This window comes from Sarcophilus harrisii, chromosome 1 (assembly GCF_902635505.1).
Source record: "Sarcophilus harrisii chromosome 1, mSarHar1.11, whole genome shotgun sequence".
Lineage (NCBI taxonomy): Eukaryota > Metazoa > Chordata > Mammalia > Dasyuromorphia > Dasyuridae > Sarcophilus > Sarcophilus harrisii.
The window spans coordinates 20748978-20772785 of NC_045426.1; the positions used below are offsets into that span (position 1 = coordinate 20748978).

At 35.1% G+C, this 23808-nt stretch overlaps 1 protein-coding gene across 1 annotated transcript in view; it reads right to left on the reverse strand.

Annotated features, from left to right (window-relative positions):
• The window catches only part of FHIT (fragile histidine triad diadenosine triphosphatase), a 992759-nt gene that overhangs the window by 22588 nt on the left and 946363 nt on the right, over nucleotides 1-23808 (reverse strand). The window contains exon 6 of the mRNA XM_031938250.1: nucleotides 12551-12657. Within this exon, the coding sequence (XP_031794110.1) occupies nucleotides 12556-12657 (102 nt within the window). The 3' untranslated portion in view covers nucleotides 12551-12555. The remainder of the gene's footprint in view (nucleotides 1-12550; nucleotides 12658-23808) is intronic.

Below are 23808 nucleotides of genomic sequence, written 5' to 3' on the forward strand. Positions count from 1 at the left end.
AAAGACTTTGAGAGGCTTATCAGTATGGTCAAGCAAACCGGTACCATGTCCTCTTGCCCTTCCCAAGACAACACCAAGAAAACACTTCAATCCCTCACTTTGGGACTGACACCTCATTCTTATAGCTACATAACAGTATTTCAATGAGGCTCCATAGATTTTCTTCTTTCTCCCTCCTCCAAGCATTATGGCCTACCCAGTCTAAGAAACACCAATAGTAGTCATGCTGCCCCCCTTTTACTTTTATCTACTGGCTGAAGGCAGTCCTACCATTTCTCAGCTCTACTGACCACAACTGCTACTTTCTCACAATACAGCAAGTGTTAAGCCAAAACAAGGACTATTTTTAAAAGATTTTAATTAAAATATTTTTTACATAGCCTGTATTTCACTTTGTTTTTCTGACTTCCCCCTCCCTTCAGAGATTAATAACAAAGAATTTTAAGAGAAAAAAGAAGAAAATAAAAATGAATCGGCAAAACCAATCAATAATATGTGATTACTGTTAACAAAGGAGGGCAATTAGGGCATGCAATAGACAGAGTGCTGGGTCTTAGAGTGAAGGAAGACTCATTTTCCTGAGCTCCAATCTGACTTCTGACACTTATCAGCTGTGTGACTCTGCACAAGTCATTTAACCCTGTTTTTCTCAGTTTCCTCATTTATAAAACGAGTTGGAGAAGGAAGCGGCAATCCCTCCAGTATCCTTGCCAAGAAAACTCCAAATAAGGTCAAGAAGAGTCAAACATGACTAAAAATGGTCTAAACAACAACTGTTAACAAAAACATCCCATTTTCTAACCATACCCCAAAAAATAAAAAATAACTAGCCACTAATGTGAATATTTTCATTCATCACAGGATTAAGTGAAGTTGTCAGGTATAGATAAATAACTGAAGTAGAATCATTTCTATTATCCACTGAACTCCAATCATTTGAGATTAAACAAATTTATTTCATTTTTAAACTTTATTTCAGTATTACTTTGATTTATTTCATTTATACCAACTGAGGAAATTTAAATAACCTACTGAAGTAAGAATCTAAGAATTAGTGATAAAACTCATAGAAAAGGGAAATCCATTTATAAAGGAAGGGCCTCAGAGGTCAAGGGATGCAGCTTATCTCTAACATTACCTTGTGACTTTGGGCAAGTCACTTAACCTTGAAAAAATGCTTAATCTCATGGAATCTAAATCTCTTCATTTGTGAAATAGGGATAATGATAGCATGTATCTCATGGGGTTATTGTGATAAAATTATATAACATATTCTAATGCCTTGAAAACCTTAAAGCACTTTATATAAATGTTTGTTGTTGAAAAGGAAGTAAGAGGACCATGAAGTTAGAACAAAGGGTAACCATGAGAGTACCCCATGCTGATTGAAAGAAGAACCCACCCCTACATCCTAGCAAGCTCATGCCATCTTATTTTTATTATTTAGTCATTTTCGATCATGTGAAACTCTTTGTGGCCTCATCTGGGGTTTTTCTGGAAAAATATAGGAATCATTTGCTACTTCCTTTTACAATTCATTTTACAGAAAAGGAAACTGAGGCAAATAGGGTTGAGTGACTTGTCCAGGGTGGTACAACTAATAAGTGTGTGCTGCCAGATTTGAAATCAGATCTTCCTGACTTTAGATCCAGTGTTCTATCCACTGTGCTACCTAGCTAAAAAGATCCTAAAAAGATAGGGTAAAGAAATAAAGTGCTAAAAACTTTCCTTATTCATCTTATGTCATCTTAGGCTACATTTTCTGACCAACTGGCCATAGTCTGGAATAGTCTCTCTTCCTCTATCCCACCCAAGATCCTGACAATAAATAGCTTCCCTTTTTCTGGGTCCCAGATTTACCTTTATCTTTAAACATCGTCAACCTCCCCTGGAGTTCCCTATGTTTTGGACCTATACAAAACGGATTACCTTCTTTTGAAACTGAAATAGATCCTAGAAATTGAGTCTTTGTGGAGATTCAGATCATCTGAGTCAATGTAAACAGTAACCAAATCAGCACTACCATTCCATGGAAGATCATATCAAACAATCATTCAATGACTTCATTCATTATTTCTGTGATTTCCTGTTATCTCCTCCTATTAGGCTCTCGAGGACAGGAACTGTGTCTGCTTTTATGTTTATATCACTAGTGCTTGGTACATAGTAAATGTTTTTTTTAAATACTTTAAAAAATCATCGATTTATCCACTCCATTCATTCATCATTCTATAAGTTTACCTTAATCACATATTGATTTTTATTTTATTAATTATTATCAGATTAAATATTAATAATGCTTATTTTTGAATTGATTTCTTTTGTATATACTTTCTTAGGCTATTAGCTCCTACAGGATAAAAACAACAAATTATTCTTCTTTGTATCTGCTTTTAAATAAACCTAGTACTATGGACATAGTCCATGATGAATAAAATTAATTAAATTGCAGAATAAAAGCTTATCCATACAGTTATTATCACACAACACAATTTTGTGTTAATCAAGGTCAAAATATCTGAGAATTTTTAACTTCACTGCTGATGTAAACTTTATTATGTTTTTCTAAAGTAAAAAATAAAATATCACTATACTCTTATAGACCACTTCAGTGGCCATTAATGAGAGTGCTTTTCTTTTCTTTTCATTTTTATAATCAACAATATGTTGATAACTCCATCATATTTGGGATAGCAGAAAAAACATCTTCAAGTGGGTAGCTTAATTCTATAATGAAAACCCCCATATTTGAAAACACTGATTGGAACCAGGTTCCAAAATAATTATAATATGGATTGTACCTGTGATTTCTTTGGCCACATAGAATTCTCTCTCTACCAAAGCAGGTACACATCTTTTTTGAAACTAACAGAGAGAGTTTCTTGGAACACTGAAGGATTAAGTAATCTGCCCATGGTTCCATAGGAAATCTTGTAAATTGTGGGACTTGAACTCAACCATGTCAACCTAGGTCATTATTCTAACCACTCTACCAATACTGCTTCTCTACACCATACTGTGCCATACTCTGCTAAATACTATGCCATATAGTACTATTATATAATATATGTTAAAAATTATAATATCACAGAACATGATATGATGTTTTATAAAATAATATATGGCATAATAATAATGACAAAACTTGTATTTCTTTAGATCTGAAGTACCTTCCACATAGTAGGTATTTAAAATATGTTTATTAAATTGTATCGATTCAGCTGAACTGAAGAAAGGAATAGACAGCATTTGTTTACTTGATATGTCATAATCAGAGGGATAAGTGTGTGGAATGGCTCCTTTGGGAAGCAAAGTTGATTTCTGAGATCAGAATTTCCTTCCAAGCTCCCTGGCACTGATCAAAAGATGGGCTAAGTAACCTAATCCATCTTTTCCCCCTGCCATTTCTAACTTATATGATTATGATATAAGAATGGTCCAGTTGCAGAAAATATAGTTATTTTTCAAAAATGCCAGTGTCATCACATAATTTTGCCTTGCCAGTTCCTCTGTAACGACTAATAATACCATTTTGGGCTGACTCAGTTGCTTTGGAATTGCCCAGCACTATTATGAGTAAATGAGAGGCGACCAATTATATGTAAAAACTGTGCGCACAGAGGAAGGCGTGATGAATTACAAACAAGTGTTGCTGACACAGGAGGTGTGGAAATCTGCCCAGCTCCCACCTTCTACCTAAGTTAGGGGATATGTCTATCATATTTGCCAACCAACATTTTCCTCCAAACTGAGCTGCGGGTGGGAGGGAACAGTGGAAGAAGTATGTTTGAAAACTGGTTTTGACAGAGAAATCTTCCTTTAAAAATTGAATATATCTTTTCTTTTTTAAAAAGTACAGAAAATTGAATGTACAGGAACCCAAGAGGGATATGGATGAGATAATCCCAAAGGTCCTCTCTGATACCCAGGCCTATGATCCTAATTATTCATAAAGAAAAGAGAATATTTTTACTTGAGATGTGAATTATTATATTCCAGGAAAATGCAGAGGTAGAATAAGGAATCAGAATCCCAAGCCATGAATTGCCAAATAGAGAAATAAAATAAGGATTTCATTTTCATCATCACATTTGTAACATATAGGGAGCAAATTCATATGTATGTGTGATGTCTCCTCCTATAGAAAGTAAAGCCTTTAAGGACAGGAACGCTCTCATTTTTGCCTTCTCTCCAGAATCTAGTATATACATACACCAACCTGGTACATAGTAAGTCCTCAATGAATGCTTTTCAATTGAAAAACATTATATATAAGCCTCCCCCAACAACACACATATATGTAGGTGAAGATAGATAGATAGATAGATAGACAGACAGACAGATAGACAAGACAGTTTGGCAAGTTGACTTGTATATGTCAGAGGGGAGGAGAATATCCCCTTATTTCAGGTCACACTGAAAATTGCTCATCAAGAAGAGATTTGAACCCAGATTTCATGGTTCTCATTCTTGGATTTCTTTCCTTCTTTCTTTCTTTCTTCCTTCCTTCTTCCCTTTCTTTCTCTGTTTCTCTGTCTGTCTCTCTCTCTGCATGTTTGTCTGTGTCTCTCCCTTCCTTCCTTCTCCCACATTTATATATATATATATATATATATATAATATATATGTACAACCACATATATATGTATAATATATACACAAATACATATACATGCAAGTGAAAATAGGCACTTGTATGTGTACATAGATATATGTCTGTATATGCATATGTATATATATGTGATGTATACATATTACAAAAGGAGGCCAAGCATGAGAATTAGAAGGTCTAGTCTAGTCTTAGCCATTGATTTCCATTACGACTTTAGGTAAATCTTTTCTTGTTGTGCTAACCATTTGTAACGTTTTGTAATTTTTATGAGGGTTTCAGATACAGGTACTGTAAATAATGCCCTGAACATCACATGGTTTTGTCTCACCAGTGTCTCTATAAATTAAAAAAAAATACAGACTTTGCCCACTAGAATCAGATGAATATTGCTAAGAATTATCTTCACCCACCCAAAGCAAACTACCACATTTCACCTGATTATGAAAAAAATCCTGAAGTGCTAAGGATTCAGACTGTACAAATCACCTACTCCAACTATTTCATTTTACAGGTGACAAAACTGAGGGATAAAGAGGGGAAAGAGTTTGCCCAAAGTCAGACAGATTGTAAAGGAAGAAACAAGACTCAAACCTAGATTCCCTGCTTTCTAGTAATGTCCCACTATGATGCAGAAGTGAACTGGAAAAGGTTAAAACCATCTGTACTCATCTTTGAAATATAGAATGGATTTTTTAAAAGGGGGAAATTAAAAGAAACAGAAAAAAATACCAAGTAGACAATGTTGAAACATCTTTCAAATATAGAAAGAAAATAACATACACACAAACATTTATCCTGCATGTAGCTGTTGCACCATCTCCTCTATGAACTCTTTTTTAATCTCCCTGAGAGCATATCCCACCCCCATCCTCAAATTACTATATACATGCTTACTTAACATCACTTAATATCATTCAGACTCAATTATCTCATCTTGAAGATGCCTTCCAGACTTAAATCTATAATCTTATTAATATGTTCATTTATTACAGTGGTAAAAGAATTCTTCACATTATTAAAGACAAGTCAGAGGGAGCTGTCCAGGAACTGATATTGCACAGCGATTCAAGTGGAGAATTACCTATGCATTTCCTAGTTTTACACAAGGCCAGTAAAAAAAAAGGGGGGTACTTTCATTTCCTTTCTTTAGACTGTTCTATAGCTACCTTTTAAAGAAATTTTTTAGAAATTCTAGAAGTTGAGTGTTTTTGGAAATCTGTCTTTTGAGTTGTTTATGTTTAGTAGCCAACCCTGCCCTCCTTGTGCCATTTTATGCCCAATCTTTGCCTTGCCGGTACTTGCCAATGAATCTAGTTTGTTCTCAGGAGAATACATTTGTCTTTGTGTCTCTCGATGTCAGAAAGCAGATTGAGGGTTGGTATTGCTGATCATATTTATGGAGTCTTATATGAGGTTGATAAGTCTGTGACTTCACCTGAATTTAGAGGTAAACATCTATTTTTCCTTTCATCAAATGTTTATTATGTGTCTGTTATGTATAATACACCATGCTAGGTGCTTGGGGACAAATAAGTGTAACAAGTAGAAATAGATGTCTTTCGGTCACAGATTCTAGGAAAAAAACATATTTGCCTGTAATATAGGAGAGGGCAGGACTTGAGGAAAAATAATGAGCATGTGTGAACAAGGCTGGGCATCTGGTCAACTTTTAACTGGAGAGTGACAATACCAAATCCCCCTTTTTGAATGAAATTCAAACTTCAGTGAAGCTACAATAACATTTTGGCTACAGCTTGCATAAAACTGCTTTTAGAACTCCCATTGTTTTGGAGAACAGATAATGAAAGGAAAAATTGCTAAACACAGAGCCACACAGAGCCACACATTCGTATATTCTCTGAACCTTAGAGAGCATTATGGACATGTATGGATATTGAAGGAGCCAGGTCAGTTGAGCCAAGGGAAAGGAAAGGCAGCTGACACCAACTGCCCTGAAGACTATAACACAGCTTCTCTCTTAAACTGGAACTTCCTGAAGTCAATGAATTAAAGATTGGAGGAGCTGAGCTTCCCTGGTGGCTCTTGAATGATGGTCAATCACACACTGCTTATGCATAACTAGTTATTCCTGGAGGAAAGCGTGCAAAAGACTTCATCACTGCAGAGCAGAGTGATGTTTGGAGTGAGCGTCATGGTCCTGGGTAGCTTTTCCTATATGTATTCCTAAGGAAATCTTGCATGTAGACCATACTGCTTGAGATCTTTAGTTAAGAAAGAAACAATGGGATTCAACAATAATGAATTTGTGTCACAAGTTCATCAAAACTTTTGTCTTTGACAGGAATTTCTGAACCCTTATACTTTCCTTAATGAATGACAGTGGTCAGGGAATCCTATTGATTAAATATTGTAGAACCTTTACAGCTAAGACACAATAATATTTCAAACTGTCCAAATAGTCATGTGGAAAAAAGGAATATATCTTTATTATCAAACTCTATTGTCTGTGATATAAAATATATTAGTGTTCAATCAATTAATTTAAAATAAAGCTTGGTATCTACTCACTAGCATCGGTGATAGATTTTTGTCTTTTTAAAAATAGTATTTTATTTTTCTAAAATATGCAAAGATAATTTTCAACATTCACCTTTGCAAAAAACCTTGTGTTTCAAAATTTTTCTCCCTCCCCAAGACAGCAAACAATCCTATATAGGTTAAACAAGCAATTCTTCCAAATATATTTCCATATTCATCATGCTGCACAAGAAAAATCTGATCAAAAATGAAAAAACACAAAAAGAAGAAAAATAAGCAAACCAGCAACAAAAGTTGAAAATAATATGCTTTGAGATGGATGAAAATCATGACACTGCAAGATATGAAAGGGATGGATAGTCTTCTTGTTGTTGTTGTTGTTGTTGTTTGCTTCTCTGTGTGGGTGTGTGTGCTATAATATACTAGGCTGAGACCTCTAATGTCTGTTCCATGACAATAGCAAGCGTTACCTTTCTCTTGGATTTTAGCATCTCCAGTATAAAATCAGCTATAAAAATTCCAATCAGAAACACAGATTAGAAGAAAAAGGAAGAAAAATTATTATAATATTCCATAAAATGTTATGTTTATATGGATTTAATATGTTCAGGTGAAAAAGGAGAAAACCAATTTCACATCATAATATATTGAAATACAATAAAATTACTTGACTACTGAAATCATGATTACTGATGGGTGGTACAGTATGATTTATCTTCAATTCTAATGTTGATGGAGGGAAATACATAGTTAGAAATCATAATTATGACTGGTATTAGCTCACCAACAAAGTAGAAGCACATTATAGAATGGATTAGAAACCAGACTTCAACAAAATGTTTACAAGAGACATACTTGAAACAGAAAAACACAGAATTAAAATTAAAGTCTAGAGCAGAATCTAATATGTTTCCACTGAAGAAAAAAAAAAAGACAAGAATAACAACTGTGATATCAGATAAAGTAAAAGTAAAAAGAAAACAATTGTCTGAAAGGTAGGAGACTGTACAACTCAGAGATGTTTTAGTATGCATTTCTCTAATCAATAGTGCTTTAGAGCATTTTTCACATGACTATAACTAGCTTTGATTTCTTTTTCCAAAAACAGCCTTTTCATAGATTTTGAACATTTGCCAATGAGGGAATGACTTTTATTTCTATAAACTTGACTTACTTCCCTATATATTTGAAAAATGAGACCTTTATCAGAAAAAATATGTTACTCCATTATCTATGGTATCTTGTAGTTTCCCTGATTATCTCTTTAGAAGCTTACTATATGATCCTGAGCAAGTCCTTTGTCTCGATTTCCTCATCTTTAAAATGAGTTGGAAAAGGAAATGGCAAATAAATTCAGTATTTTGGGTAAGTAAACCTCAAATGGAGTTACGAAGAGTTGGGTACTACTGAAATGACTCAGCAACAATAACAATTGGAAGTAAATGTGGTGAAAACAAAATAAACATATAAAAAAATAAAATAAATCAGTAGACAAGGAAAAAAGAAAACAAGATTATGAAAAGTCAATCAATTAGAAAAGGAGATGCAGAGTCTCAAAGATGAAAATAATTCTTTGAAAATTAAAATTAGGCAAAGGGAAGCCAATGAAGCTATGAGAGAGCAAGAAATTACAGAACAAGTTACAAAGAAGGAAAAAAAGAACAGAATGTGAAACATAAGAAAAATGACAGATATGGAGAACAGATCAAGAAAATATAAGAATAACTGGACTGCCTGAAAGCTGTGACCAAAAAAGGAACCTAGACACAATAATCCAAGAAATAATCCAAGAAAATTGTCCTGGTATGATAGACATGAGGGGAAAGTAGAAATAGAAAAAATCTACCAATCACTACCTCAACAAAATCCTTTGTGGAAAATACATAAGAATATTATTGTCAAACTTTGAAACCCCCAGATCAAAGAGAAAATTTTGCAAGAAACAAGAAAAAATATTCAAATATGCTGTATACAATTAGAATTGTACAGGACACAATAAAAGATCACAGGTCCTGGAATCATATCAATTGACAATCAAAAGAACTATATCTGTAGTGAAAAATATAATACCCAGCAAAATTATTTGTGTATATATATATATATATATATATATATATATATATGTTGATATAGATATATATACAAGAAAATGGACATTCAATGAATTTGCAGATGTTTACAACTTTCTATAAACCAAACTTGAACTTAATAGAAAATTTAACATATAAGAGCCAATATCAAAGATTAATTTCTAGGAATTCAACATGGATAAATTGTTTATGGCTTTTTTAATACAGGATATGTATACCATATGTTTAAGTTTGACATTAACAATAGAGTAGCTCAAAAGAAAGATAGGGGCAGAGTTAGAGTAAAAATAGTAGTCATGTTTACAACTGAGGTCTGAGAAGTAATAGACACAAAGGTATTAGAGGGAGGAAGAGGGATCATAGTTCTGAAAACCTACTCACATCAAGAATGGGTTAAATAGGCAACACTACATATGTGTTATGAATGGTACAACACCTTCCAATATCTATAAAGAAATAAGGAGAGAAGGATAGATGGATGGGGAAGCAAAGGACAAGGGAAGTAGACAAGGGAGAGATCCATGGGTGAGAAAAGGTTAAGTAATAGGTAAGCAAGTTAGGAGGAGAATTAAAGCAAAGAGTCAACAAGGATAGGAAAGATTGTGTGTATTTGAGGGGTGTGTGTGTATGCATATGTATATATCTATATATGTATATATAAATATATCCTTTCTTAACTTTAGCCTGCTTGAGGGTGGGAATGAAAGGGGGAGAAAGAATAAAGTAAAAAAGTGTATAGCAGAGAACAAAAGAATAATTTACAAGGAAATAAAAAAGATGGACATTCATGAATATAATTTCTTCTACTAACATATATACTTTCTTGAACTAGTAAATTGTTTTATATATATATATATATATATATATATATATATATATATATATATCCCAACATCCCTGATGTTGTATTGGATACATGACAATGTTCTCTTTTGTTTTACTTTGTTTTGTATTCCTTTTGTTTTTCTTTTTTTATTCAGTATTTTAAAATAAAATAAATTTTAAAAAAGAAAAAAAAAAGAAAATGCTAATGGTACTTATTATTCAATTGCATAACACAAAATTAATCCCAAAGTGGCCATTAGAGATGTGACAAGAGAACTGGAGTATTCTGGTTGCAGGGTCATTTTAAATAGATCTATCAGTGGCACCCAAATTCTCCTAGCATTCAGTTAGAAACCTTCCATTCTTTGTTCACTTTCTTTCTTTCTTCTCTCCGTAACTGATGTTGTGGTGCATCCATTTATATCTTTTAACTCATCCCTTTCTACTGCTTCTGCTCTACTCTGGATCTTTGTCGATTCATGTTTGGATGAGTGTAAAAGATAACTCCTGTAGTTTGCCTTTCCTATCAAAGACATGAGCACTAAGTTTAAAGAGTTGTAAAAATAATGAAAATTATAATAACAAAGTAGGAATAGACATGAAATTGCATCAGAAAAGGAACTCCCATTTGAGGAAATTCCTTCTACCAATAGAGGTCAACAAGGAGGTCAGCGACTTTTCTTCCATTTGTGATCTTAGAAAACTGTCCAGAGTACCCTACTGGTTGGAATGTAGGCCATGCAACTATATGAGATATCTTTGAAAAAGGAAACATTATTATTTTTTTTTCAATGAGATCTCATTTTAGGAATGTGTCCCATGGAGGGAAGATGGCCCAGTAGGTCAGTAAATTTCAAGCTCTCCAGGTTTTCCCCACAAATAGAACAAAGTTGTGCCTCAGGGTGAACATAGACTACTGAAAAATCAAGATTTAGACCAAAACAAGGGTATAACCCAAAAAGATCTGAAGAAATACAGCAGGCTAGGGAATGTGAAATGCAAACAGCTCTGGGTTAACTCCACAGAAACAGCCAGTGGGACCCCTATAATTAGCTGGGTTTGGCTGGAACCTCAGAAGAAAACACGGAAATTTTCACCCCCTAGACAGTGTGAGGAGTCAGGATCTGAGTCCAGGAAGACCGAGAGAACCTCAAGTGATTAGGAATCCCAGGTTTAGCTGTACCGAAGAGACTCAGCTCTGGGCCAGAACCAGCACACGGGGAGTGCAGAAGCAGGAGGGCAGGGACACTGCTGGCATTTGCAGGAGGGGGGAGCTCTTGGTTTGGGGTTCCAGGTCAAAGAGGAGAGCTGAAGTTAGAGTACCATCCCCTACCCCATGATTAGAGGGCTTATACTAATATTTCTTATCTAAAAAAAAAATGAATTGGGAAAGAAGAAAGAACCTAACTAGAAAAACTCACTATGGGAATAGGAAGACCAGGGTTCATAGGGTTCATCTTCAGAGGAGGACACTAAAGTAAATATATATATATATATATATATATATATATATATATATATATATATATATATTCTTCTATTCCAAAAAGTAACATTAAATGGCTCCCTGTCCTGAGAGAATTTATAGAAGAACTCAAAAAAGAATTTAAAAATCAAATGAGAGACATTGAGGAAAAATTAAATAAATAAATGAAAACCATCCAAGAAAAGCAAGATTACATATATATATAAAAAATTAACCAACTAGAAAAGGAAGTAGAGTCTTAAAGTCAAAAATAACTCTTTGAAAATGACAATTGGCCAAGGGGAAGCCAGTGAAGCTACAAAAGATCAAGAAATAACAAAACATTATAAAGAATGAAAAAGTAGAACAGAATGTGAAACATTTTATAAGAAAACAATAGATCTAGAGAACAGATCAAGAAAAGAAAATATAAAAATAATTGGAATACCTGAAAGCTATACCAAAAAAAAGAACCTTGATATAAGAATGTGACCTATATTCTCTATGTTCCTTTTCTCCACATGAAGACTTTGGCAGTTTGGTGTTTCAGTGTATTTTATCTCAGGCACTGTGTGTGTGTGTGTGTGTGTGTGTGTGTGTCTGTGTGTCTCTCTCTGTCTCTTTCTCCTTGTCTTCTCTTTATCTATCTCTTTTTCCAACTATGTCTATCTCATTTATTTACAATTATCAATAGATTATAAACACATAGATAGTGGAAACAGTGTCTACATATAATAGAAGTAGATTTTGTAATCTATTTCTTTATATATATATATATATATTATCTTTCTATATCTGTACATAGATATTGTTTCTCTCTCATTTTCTAGAAATACATCTTTATTTCTCTCTATTACTACGTTCAGGTTCCATATAAATTAAATTTCCATGGGAAAACCTCATTTAAATACTATAAAGTATATCCATAGCACACTCAGAAGAACCTTGGTTGGCTCTAGATATTTACATCTCATCAAGATGTTGAGGATATGAACATTCACTACACAGAACTGATCTCTACCACCAATTCTTATCTGTATTTATTGTGAGATAGCTTACCTTCTTTATTGAAAATATTTCCGGAGCTCAGCTGCTTCTGCTGCCATTTCATCTTCTGACCTCCACATAGCTGGAGAATCTTCTCCTATTTTATCATGCTTCTGAAGCTTTTGGAGACAAAATGAGATGATACCACTTAATAGGATGTCATATTCCAGTAAATGCTCTTTTATTAAAGGAGAGTTCTACCCACAGATTGTCACTGATCATTTTTATCCATTTTATTCACCTGGTTTGAATAGTCTTTTTTACACTCAGAGTTTAGAGGAATTATTAAAACTGAATTAAATGAGTTTGAGTGTATGTATGTATATTGTATAATTAAGAGTCAAAGGAAAGGAACAATATAGATCCTACATGATAATATAATAAGTTAGAGGTTAGGTACATGATTTCATTAAGGAATTTGATTCATTTATTCCTTATTACTGTTCTGTAAGAAATGACCAACAGGATAATTTCAGAAAGGCCTGGAGAGACTTACATGAACTGATGCTGAGTGAAATGAGCAGGACCAGGAGATCATTATATACTTCAACAACAATACTATATGATGACCAGTTCTGATGGATCAGGCCATCCTCAGCAACGAGATCAACCAAATCATTTCTAATGGAGCAGTAATGAACTGAACTAGCTATGCCCAGAAAAATAACTCTGGGAGATGACTAAAAACCATTACATTGAATTCCCAATCCCTGTATTTATGCACACCTGCATTTTTGATTTCCTTCACAAGCTAATTGTACAATATTTCAGAGTCTGATTCTTTTTCTACAGCAAAATAACGTTTTGGTCAGGTATACTTATTGTGTATCTAATTTATATTTTAATATATTTAACATCTACTGGTCATCCTGCCATCTAGGGGAGGGAGTGGGGGGGGGTAAGAGGTGAAAAATTGGAACAAGAGGTTTGGCAATTGTTAATGCTGTAAAGTTACCCATGTATATATCCTGTAAATAAAAGGCTATTAAATAAAAAAAAAAAAAGGAATTTGATTCATTTATTCCTAATGAATGCAAAGGAGTGAATAATACAATGGGGGGAAATAAATACAGGTAGGTAAAAAGAGCATCTCTTTTTCCACTTACACCTCCCCACACACACCACAAGAAGAGGCTTCTGGAAGATAAAGAGTAAAAAATAATTAACAATGAATACAAATGGCTGACAAACAAACATGTCTTCATCAACTGAATTGACTTTAAATATTCTTCAACCACTGATATTATACCACTATCTATTAAAAAGAGTGTGTAATGTTTGTCAGAGATGTAATATGTATATTTTCATCTTGTATCTGCCTCTTTTGAATTGTCCCTTCTCTTCCTCCCTTCTTCCCTCCCTCCCTTTCTTCCTTTGTTCCTCCCTTCCTTCCTTTCTTCTTTCCTTCCTTCCTTCTTTCCTTTCATATTTAACATTTCCTGGAATATTCACAACTCTGATTTTTAAAAATTAGTCTCTCCTTGCCTTTGCTACACACACTTTTCGTTACCTCTAATTTTATTAAGTACTTTGATTCAGTTATTCCTAATGAATGCAAAGGAGTGAATAATACCATGGGGGAGAATAAATATAGGTACATAAAGAAAGCATCTCTCTTTCCACCTCAACTCCCACCACAAGAAGAGGCTTCCAGATGATAAACCGTAAAATATAATTAACAATGAATACAAATGAATGACAAATAAACATGTCTTCATCAACTGAAATGACTTTAAATATTCTTCAACCACTGATATTATACCACTATCTATTTAAAAGAGTTTGCATAGTCTTCAGTGAAATATTAATGTTTAAATAGAATGTTTATAAGTAAATAGCATATAAACTGGGTGCTCCCAAAGTCTTAGTAAATTTCTAATCTCTTAAAGAATAAAACCATTAAAGTTATCATGTAGAAGAGAGATTTGACAAGTTTAGGTTGGCTGGAAAGAAGACAATTAGTGCATTGGGGTGAGTTTCAAAGAGAAGCCTTTTAGGCCCCAAACAGTGCTATCCCAGAGTGAAATGCATTGCCTCTAATTTTAATGGTTCCCTTTTATGAGAGATCTTTAATCAAAAGTTTGACAACTATTGCTCAAGGATGAAGAAAAGATGAAGAAGGAAATTTAAACAATATAAAAACAAAACATATCCACAAATATCTATAACTCAAGGACATGAAAATTAGCCATGATACCATCATACCAAGAAACTGTCATTTCCCCCCTCGGACAAGTTTTCCTGTTACATATACTAGTTTGTTAGAGTGAGAATTCTTTTTTATCAATACTTTTAATTACTGAATCCCTTTCCAACTCCAAGGTCCCATGATATTTAGCTCTCTAAAGTCTTTTCCAGGTCAAACATCATTACTCTATGACAACCACTGGAACAAATTTACTTACCAAAACAAAGTTCTCTTGGAGAGATGGAAGAATTTCTAATTTATCGAAATGGAAGGGACTTAATCCAATTCTTTTTATTTCATAGAGGAAGCTGAGATCTGGAGATGTCAAATGATTGTCCAAGATGAGACCTGCCCTTGAGGAGCTTATAATATTTTCCACTAAATAAGGGAAACCGCCAAAAATAATTTAATTTAATATCCTTAACTAGAATTATTCTCGGTTTAGTCCAGCCCAATACCAAGGCTATGGAAGCCAACGGGCATTTCTCTCCGTGTATTTAGAGAGAAACCTTAATACAAAAGGGAAAGCCAGTTGAGAAGAGTTGACACATGGTCTGATTTTCAGTAAAGTGGCATTTTGACTCTGGTGTTTTCCAGAGTAAATGAGGATTATTAGCATATAAGCAAACTGCAAATATGTTTATGAGAGAGATCTATCTTCTACTCAGAAGTTAGCTTGCAGCAAGTCAGTTTTGCATTTTGCTACAAGGATTTAATTCTCTTTAGTAGATGGAAATGACATCAGGAAGTAATTTCCTTCCTTGCACAAGGCAGATATGATGCCATTGCCCAGGGCCAGGCAAACTAGATTGCTGTTCTTCTAGTCAGAGACTAATTTCATTCTGATACTTGCTCCAGGTCAGCTGTAAATCCATCTTCTAACAATTCAATAGAATGATGAGGAACACTTCCAACATCCAGAATATATGGTCTCCCCACTTCTGGTACTCCTGTCAAAAAAGACCGAAGCCCAGAAATCAAACATTAAGTGGCTTCGTGGTGATACGGATTCCACCAGATGAGTCCAAATAATTTAGAGCCTTGGAATGTCAGTATTTTCCTGGATATTAGGGTAACCGTCTGTTATTTTCATATGCCTCGCAGATGGTCATATGCCAAAGCTTACGAATGGTTTACAAGAGAAATTGAGAAAATAAAAAAATGGGTGTTAGCAAAGCTGATACATAGACTGATTTTAATGGGATAGAGGGGAAAGAGGCAAAAGACCTGGGTTCCTATTTCACCTCTGTGAACTTATTGCTTGGGTGATTTTATCCAAATTATATGGCCTCTTTATTGCCTCAGTTTCTTCATCTATAAGATAAGGAGAGTGGAATAAATGGCTTTTGAGAGCCCTTTTAAGCTCTGTATCTGTGATCCTAAGATCCTTATGAATCCCCTCCCATTCCCACTCCCAGAGAATGTGTGGTCTTTCATGCTGAGGCTCCATCTCTAATAGCAGGAGAAAGTAGAAACATATCTATTCTTATCGTTGTTTCTCACATTTACACATAACTGGGGCTGCTCCAAAGAATCTCGATGAATAGAAATGGATAAAAGGGGAGGGAAGAAGGAGAAAGAGCTCAGAAAAGTGAACCATTTCAACCTAGTCTGATAGTTTATGCCATGTTCTGCATCCATAATTCCCTATCTCTACAAAGAAGGGAGAGTAGTCCATATTTTTATCTCTTTTTGTGGAGAGGACAAGTTTGGTTATAACTAAGTATTTAAACATTTTGTTTTAAAGAACCTATAGAAGATATAGGGAGAGCTAAATGACATAATAGGTAAGACTACTGGATCCTGAAGTTAGGAAAATTCATCTTCTGAGTGCAAATCCAGTCTCAGATACCTGTCAGTTGTGTGACCTTGGGTAAGTCATTTAACCTGTTTGCCTCAGTTTCCTTATTTGTAAAAATGATCTGGAAAAGAAAATGGTGAACTAGTCCAGCATTTCTGCCAAGAAAACCTCAAGAGTTAGACATGACTGAAAAACAAACCCAAAAAGGTATAGATTAACAGTAAAAAGATGGACTTGTTATTTTGGATGAGCAAAAAATTATGAATGGACAGCCCATGTATTCCCTTGGTATCTTTGTGATGTCAAAAGAAATAAAATAGGTCTTTCTGGCACATTGGCTGTTTCCTGTCACTCACTTAGGGGAGGATATGGGTGAAGGTCATATAGGATGGGCTGGCATGAATGGGCTGCATATCACTGGAAGAATTCCAACATTCATGAGAGCACGAATCCAATTTTATTTCAGTATTTCTGTTTAAGATCCCACTGCTTCTCTTAACTCTTGACAGCATCCCACTGATCTCCATGAAGGGATACATCCTTCAGCAAGTCTTTACTGCTTTTTGATCTTCCTCTGTCCCCTTCTTCCTGTCCAAAGGTGGCCATTCCCCAAGGTCAATCACCAGCGACCAGAAAAATCCCCTTAAACCACTCAAGATTCCAAGCTAGTTTAGAGGCTTCAGCTGGATGGCTGAGTACTTCAGAGCAGCTTCCCTCCTTCCACACACACCTTGTCCTCCATAAGGAACAGAGATCCAGGTGCTGTGAAACTTGTGTATTATGAAATACTCAGAGTCTAGCTTCACTTCAAGGCAATTCCATAGTGTAGCACTGAAGCCAATTTTCTGTGCTAATAGAGAGGAGCGGTGAAAAGAGAAAATCTACAAACCATGAATAATCCCAAAGAATTTACATTTGCCTCTGAGATACAGTGAGCTATAGTGGCTGAAAAAACAACATTCTAGATCTGGGTTTCAATGCTGAACACCATTTAACATCTGTAGAGTTTTGGACAAGTAATTTAACTCCTCTGGGGCTCAGGTGTCTCATCTATAAAGTGAGGAAGGTGGACTTCTAAATTAGAATATCCCTCCTTAAGATGCACCCTTTTCTCCCATAGGTAAGTTGCTCAGTTTTGTGGAGGGGTCCAAGGTAGCCTTCATTTCTCTCCTGGCCTTGTTCTTGGCTTCCAGATTTCAAAACCGTGTGACCAAGTGTCTTCATTATCTACCCTACTTTTCAGCCTTCTTCTATGGGTTATTTTGGGTGTTTATTTTCTCTGTCATTCTTTTTGTTTGTTGGTTTAAATGTGTCTCTAATGCTTAGCACAATGCCTAGCATATGTGCTTCCTTCCTTCTCTTTTTCCTTTTTTCTTTCCTCCTTCTCTCCCTCCTTTCCAACCTACTTTCTTCTCTACCTTCCTCCCTCCCTCCTTCCCTTCTTTCTTTCCTCCTCCCTCCTTCCCTTCTTCCCTTCATTCCTTCCTTCCTTCTTTTCCTTTTCTTTTCTTTCTTTCCCACCTTCATTCTTTCCTTCTTTTCCTTTCTTTCCTTTATTTGAGTAAAATTTGGTCAATATAGTTACATAATATTCAGACTGTTATTGTTGATGTTCCTTTCTGAGGTCTGATAGATGACTCATTTCCTCTTCTGTTCCCTGCTGTGTGTCATAGCAGAAAAATCATTGCCCCTAAGAGTCCAAAAGGATTTAAGTTCTGTCTCTTTCACTTACCAGCTCTATATCAGAGACTTCAAAATCTCCATAGGCTTCAATTTACTCATCTGTAAAATGGTTCCAATCATACTTTTGTGATCTACTTCACAGGATGATTGCTAGGCAAGTGCTTTGTAAATCTTAAAGCTGTATAGAAATCAGAGTGATTTTTATTTTATCACTCCTGGGTCATCCTTAATAATCATATGACCATGGACAAAACATGGAGCCTCTCTGAACCTAAATTTCTATGTTTGTAAAATGCGGATACTAATATTCATCTCCCCTACTCCATAGGGAGTGATCTGAGGCCCAAATGTATATAAAATTCTTCAAAAACCTGAGAGAACTCTATAAATGTCAATTGCTGTTCTCTTTCTTCTTCTTTTTACTATTTCCTGGAGTCATTTCACATCAAATGAAATGTCTGATCTCTGTCTACTCTTTGAGCATACATTTGACTTGGTATTTGCACATCCCACATCTTGCCTGAAGCGAGAGAAGGGAAATAAGCCTTCTGTGCTCTCATTAGAAAGCTCTCGTAATAATCGATATCTTGGAATAGATGGAGACATTTATTGTATATTAGAGGAAATGTGTTCTCTAAATAGATGTCTTCCATGTTTGTTCCTTTTCACAAGGATTCTTTCTGTGGCTGCATTTCCACACTAGTGCAATGGTAACTTGTGGGAGAATATTACCCCATGTGTTCCTTTCTTACCATTCATTTTCCTTCATTGTTTGATTAAATGCCTTTTGTGTGACCCTATGAATGTTTTTTTTTCTCCTCCTGGGCTTTATTTTCCTTGCATTCAGCATCCTCCCAGGTCTCTTTTAGCTCTTTATCTGTTCTCCTATAATTCTTTATTATGGACTAACATATCCTCTAGCTAGGGAAAATGTAGCATAGGTTTCCATTATGACTCGTGGTTTGTGGGTGGACGCTGATCCACCAAATTTCTCAAACCTGGAATAACTGCTCTGGAAGATCACATGGAAGATATGTACATATACATATACATATATGGGAAAGGGAATGATGGGACAACTGAGCCACATTATTTGTTGCATGGTAAAGGGTCCCACTCATTTTCATATGGGAAATCCCAATTCTCAGAATCTTAAAATTTAAAGGATCCTATTTGCCAAGTTGCTATTAATTACTCTTCTCTGTCTTTGCAAAGTTGGTAGAGAGATAAATGAGCCCTTTCTTCATTTACTTGCCTACTCAAGGAAATTTTGACAATAGTTTTTGGTTGTTTTATATTTTTCCTGGAAGCAGATATTCCCGTAACTTATCTCTGCAATTTGGTTGCTTTATTTTAAGTGCAATACTTGAAAGCATATCCTCAGGGATGAGATGATCTGTATATGGAAGAAAACACATCCTAAAAAGTAGCTATTGGAATTGGGACATAAACATAGTCTATTTAAACTCATCTGATAAGGAGAAATAGGAAGTTTTCTGTAAAAACAAAAATATGAGGTTCTGGAGGCTTCTTTTGTGTGGCTACAAAAAGCACTAGAGTATTTACAAGTTAGAAAAAGCATCCATAAATTCCCATTTTCATGCAGAAAAGCCCACAAATGCAATGTAAACAACAAAACGGATCACATTTTCAGAAAATTGCTAAAGGAATTGGACTTCATTCAGCACACATTTATCAAGAAATTGCTATGTAAAAAAGCATATCATGTCCTTGGCACTGATATTCCAAGTCTAACTCAGACAAGGTCTCTGCCTTCACTGAGCTTACAGTCCAGCAAAGGGGAGAGGTGTATATATTGATAACGATAATTTCCAAGATCACATGAGAAATGCATCAGAGGGGCACCAAAAAATGCTAAGTCAGGACTGAGGGATGGCAAGGTCATTATGGATAGAGAATAGGGGTCAATTAATAAATTTAGTGAAATATATAACCGCTTATTTGAGAATTCTTAATCTCAAGAATCATTCCTCTGTATTGATCTCATCTTCCCATTGATGAATCATTTCAGTATGTGAAAAACAGTCAGAGACATGGAAAGAGATAGAGATGGAGAAATTGGTGGGGAAGGGGAAAATAAAGAGACAAGAATAGACTCACACACAGAGAAACAAAGCAAGATAAAAAGCCAGACAGAGAAAGACAGAAAGACAGACTCAGAGACAGAGATAGAGACAGAGACAGAGAAATGGTGGGGAAGGGGGAGAAAGAAAGACAGCAATAGAGACAGAGCCACATGGAAACAAAGCCAAAGAAGAGCCAGAGAGAGATACAGAAGGAGAGAGAAAGAGAGAGATATAGAGACAAAGAGACAGAGATACAGAAATAAAGAAATGATGGGAAAGGAGGAGAGAAAGGCAGAAACAGAAAAGGCAGAAAGAGAAACAGTCAGAGAGAGACAGAGATAGTGACAGAGATAGACAGAGACAGAAACAAAGACAGAGATAGAGACAAAGAAATGATGGGAAAGAAAAGAATAAGCTGCTATCTTCTAGAGCAAGCCCTTCTTGACCCCCAGATCTTACTACTGGCTTCTTCCTCTTCAAAGGAAGAACTGATTTTGAATTTAAATTCTCCCCATTAGAATTTAAGCTCCCTGAGGGCAGGGAATTATTATTGTGTCACTAATTTCCCATTTCATAGCACAGTCCCTTGTGTATAACAGTGGATTAATAAAAGTTTTCCCAACAAATATGAATAAATAATTTTCTCCTGCTCTTGAAAAAGATAGATCCAATCTCTAGCTTTGTAAAAGTATGCTAGCCCACCTGTTTTTCCACAGCTATGCCAGCTTTGAATTGTGTACCATCTTTATTATCTTTGACAGTTAAATTGATGTCAAATTTGCATTTCTGTCACTATTAAGGGGGTTAAACTCTCTTTCATGTGGTTAACAGTAATGTGTTTATTCTTTTAAGATCTGCTCATTTTCTTTGACCACTATCTTTTGGAGAAAAAAGTCTTACTCTTATAAATATATCAATTCTGTAAAAGTTTTGCATACTAGACTTTTCTTTGAAATGTTTATTGCAAGGATTTTCCAAGAGGATTTTTTTCTTTCATATTCTGTATGCAGGGCTTTGTGTTGTGCAGAACTGAAATTTATCTATTTTGTCTCATATTTTCTTCTAAGTCATGAATGTTTAAATATTTTCCCCATTTGAATGGCTCTGAAAGATATAACTTCTATCACAATAAATTTCAGTGTTTTCAAATTATTTAAAACTTCACTGCATTTGAAATTTATATCAGAATATGGCATAAGATGGATGCAAATCTTTTGACTTTTTAAATGAAGCTATTATCTCGTTATCCTCAAAATTTGTTTTCAATTAAATATGTTCATCCATTTTTCAATCATGTCTAACTCTGTGACTCCATTTGGGGATTTCTTGGCAAAGATACTGAAATGGTTTGACATTTCTTATTCCAGCTGATTTTATAAATAAGGAAATTGAGACAAACAGGGTTAGGTGGCTTGCCTGGGGTCACACATCTACTATGTGTCCAAGGATGTATTTGAACTCAAAAAGATGAGTCTTCTTGAGTCTAGACCCAGTTCTATATCCATTGTGCCATCTACCTACCCTTTTCCTATTAAATAATGCCTTCTTATTCCTGTTTAATGATCTTGAGTTTAAGGAACTTTAGAATACTACATGAATTTGGTTCCAAATAAAGATATTTAATGTATTCCACAAGTCATTTTTTTTTCAAAAATAGCACCAAATGTTTTCAATAATTATTTCATCATAATAGATTTTAAGATGTAATTGTGCAAGTGTTCCTTTTCCTCCTTTCTCCTTTCCACTAAAGGGGCATCCCTTAAAATTTTTTTTTCTTATTTAATATGAATTTTTTTCCTCATTGCTATTCTAATTCTTAGACTAATTCCAAAACATTGTCATCTTACCATATTATTTCAACCCTGACATATACATTACATTTTTCTCAGATTATTTAGTTCTTTATTTTGCCAAACATGAGTAGTTATAAAAATCATATACTTCTTGCTAAATTAATTTCCAGATATGTAATGCTTCTGTCATTATGAAACATTTATTAAGTACTTGTTGCATACCAGACACACTGTGCTAAGCATTGGAATACAAAACATAAAGACTGAAACAGTCCCTTGATTCAGGAGCTTCCATTCTGATGGGGGAGACAACATGTAAATAACTGTCTCTCAACACACACACACATACACATACACACATAGAGTAAACTAGAGGTAGTCTCAGAAGAAAGATGCTGGGGAAAAAGAGAAGTCTTCTTATTTAAGCTGAGTCTTAGAGGAAATCATGGTAGTTAGGAGGTGAAGACCAGGAAGGTATAAAAGATATATTTGTGTGTCTGTTTATGTACATACATATATATTTTTTCCTTTCATATTCTGTATGCAGGACTTTATTTTGTGCAATATAATATACACACACACACATATACACACACATGCCAGACAGAACTCTGGAAAAGTATATTTGCAAGAAGTATACTAGAAACAAGGTGATAACTCAGAGGAATTGATGAGACAATGGTTATCTAGTTTATGTCTATACGTAGTATTTAGCATGGCAATGTAATGGTTCTCTTAAGTTCATACAGGCATAGTATGCTGTAATGCTGTAATTGTAATAGAGTATATAAGGACCAACAAGGACTGGAAGAGAGACATTCCATCTCCCACCATCCTGGTGGCTCTCCTGCCTCCTGCATTTCTCCACTAAGACCAAGGCTCTTCTGAAGGTCCCCCAGAAAGCTAGCCTGGCCCCAGGCAAAGGAGACAGACTGTGAAGGAGATAATAAGGACTTTGGACTTTATTCCTGACTATTCTTGTGGTGATTATTCTGCTGAGACCAAAGCCCATTCGGAGGACCTCCAGAAAGCTGAGCCAGAACATTACATTTTGGTGCCTGAATGTGGAAGTAAGGATTTACACTCAGCAGTTCCAACTGACATGATCGTGAATTCAATGGAGAAGTCCCCCTGAATTGGAAATAGGGTGAGTACAAAAATAGACAAGCAGAAAACTTTGGTAAAGGCTAAACTAGTGTTTCAGCTGAAATGGGACAAATGCTTAGAAAAGAACCTTCCCACCCAAGGGAAGTATGTAGAGTGCATAGTTAAGCTAATAAAAAACCAAGGTTTGATTGTAAATTGGAAGCAGATCATTGAACTCTTAGAACCATTACAGTACATGTTTCCTTGGTTCTCTAAAAAAGAAAAATTAGAGCCAGATTGTAAAGGGCTAAAACTCTGAATAGGTGCACTGGAATCAGACAACCGAGCACTTAAGGCTAATTACCTGTTGCATATGCTTGAAAATGGCCCTTCCCACTATTCTGTGCTGGCTCAACAATTGGTATATACAGATAATTGTAGGAGGGATTAGGAGGTGGAGTAAGACAAGCCAGAGTCACTTTGGAAGAGGATGAGAAGGGAGGTTGATTGGTGGAGAGCGTGTGGCAGTTTTGTCCATCCCCTTCACTTCTCTCCCTAAAAACCAAGGACTTTTGCTTATCCTGACTCTGGCTGATTCTGAGGCCTCCAGGGAGCTAACCCGTACTTCACAT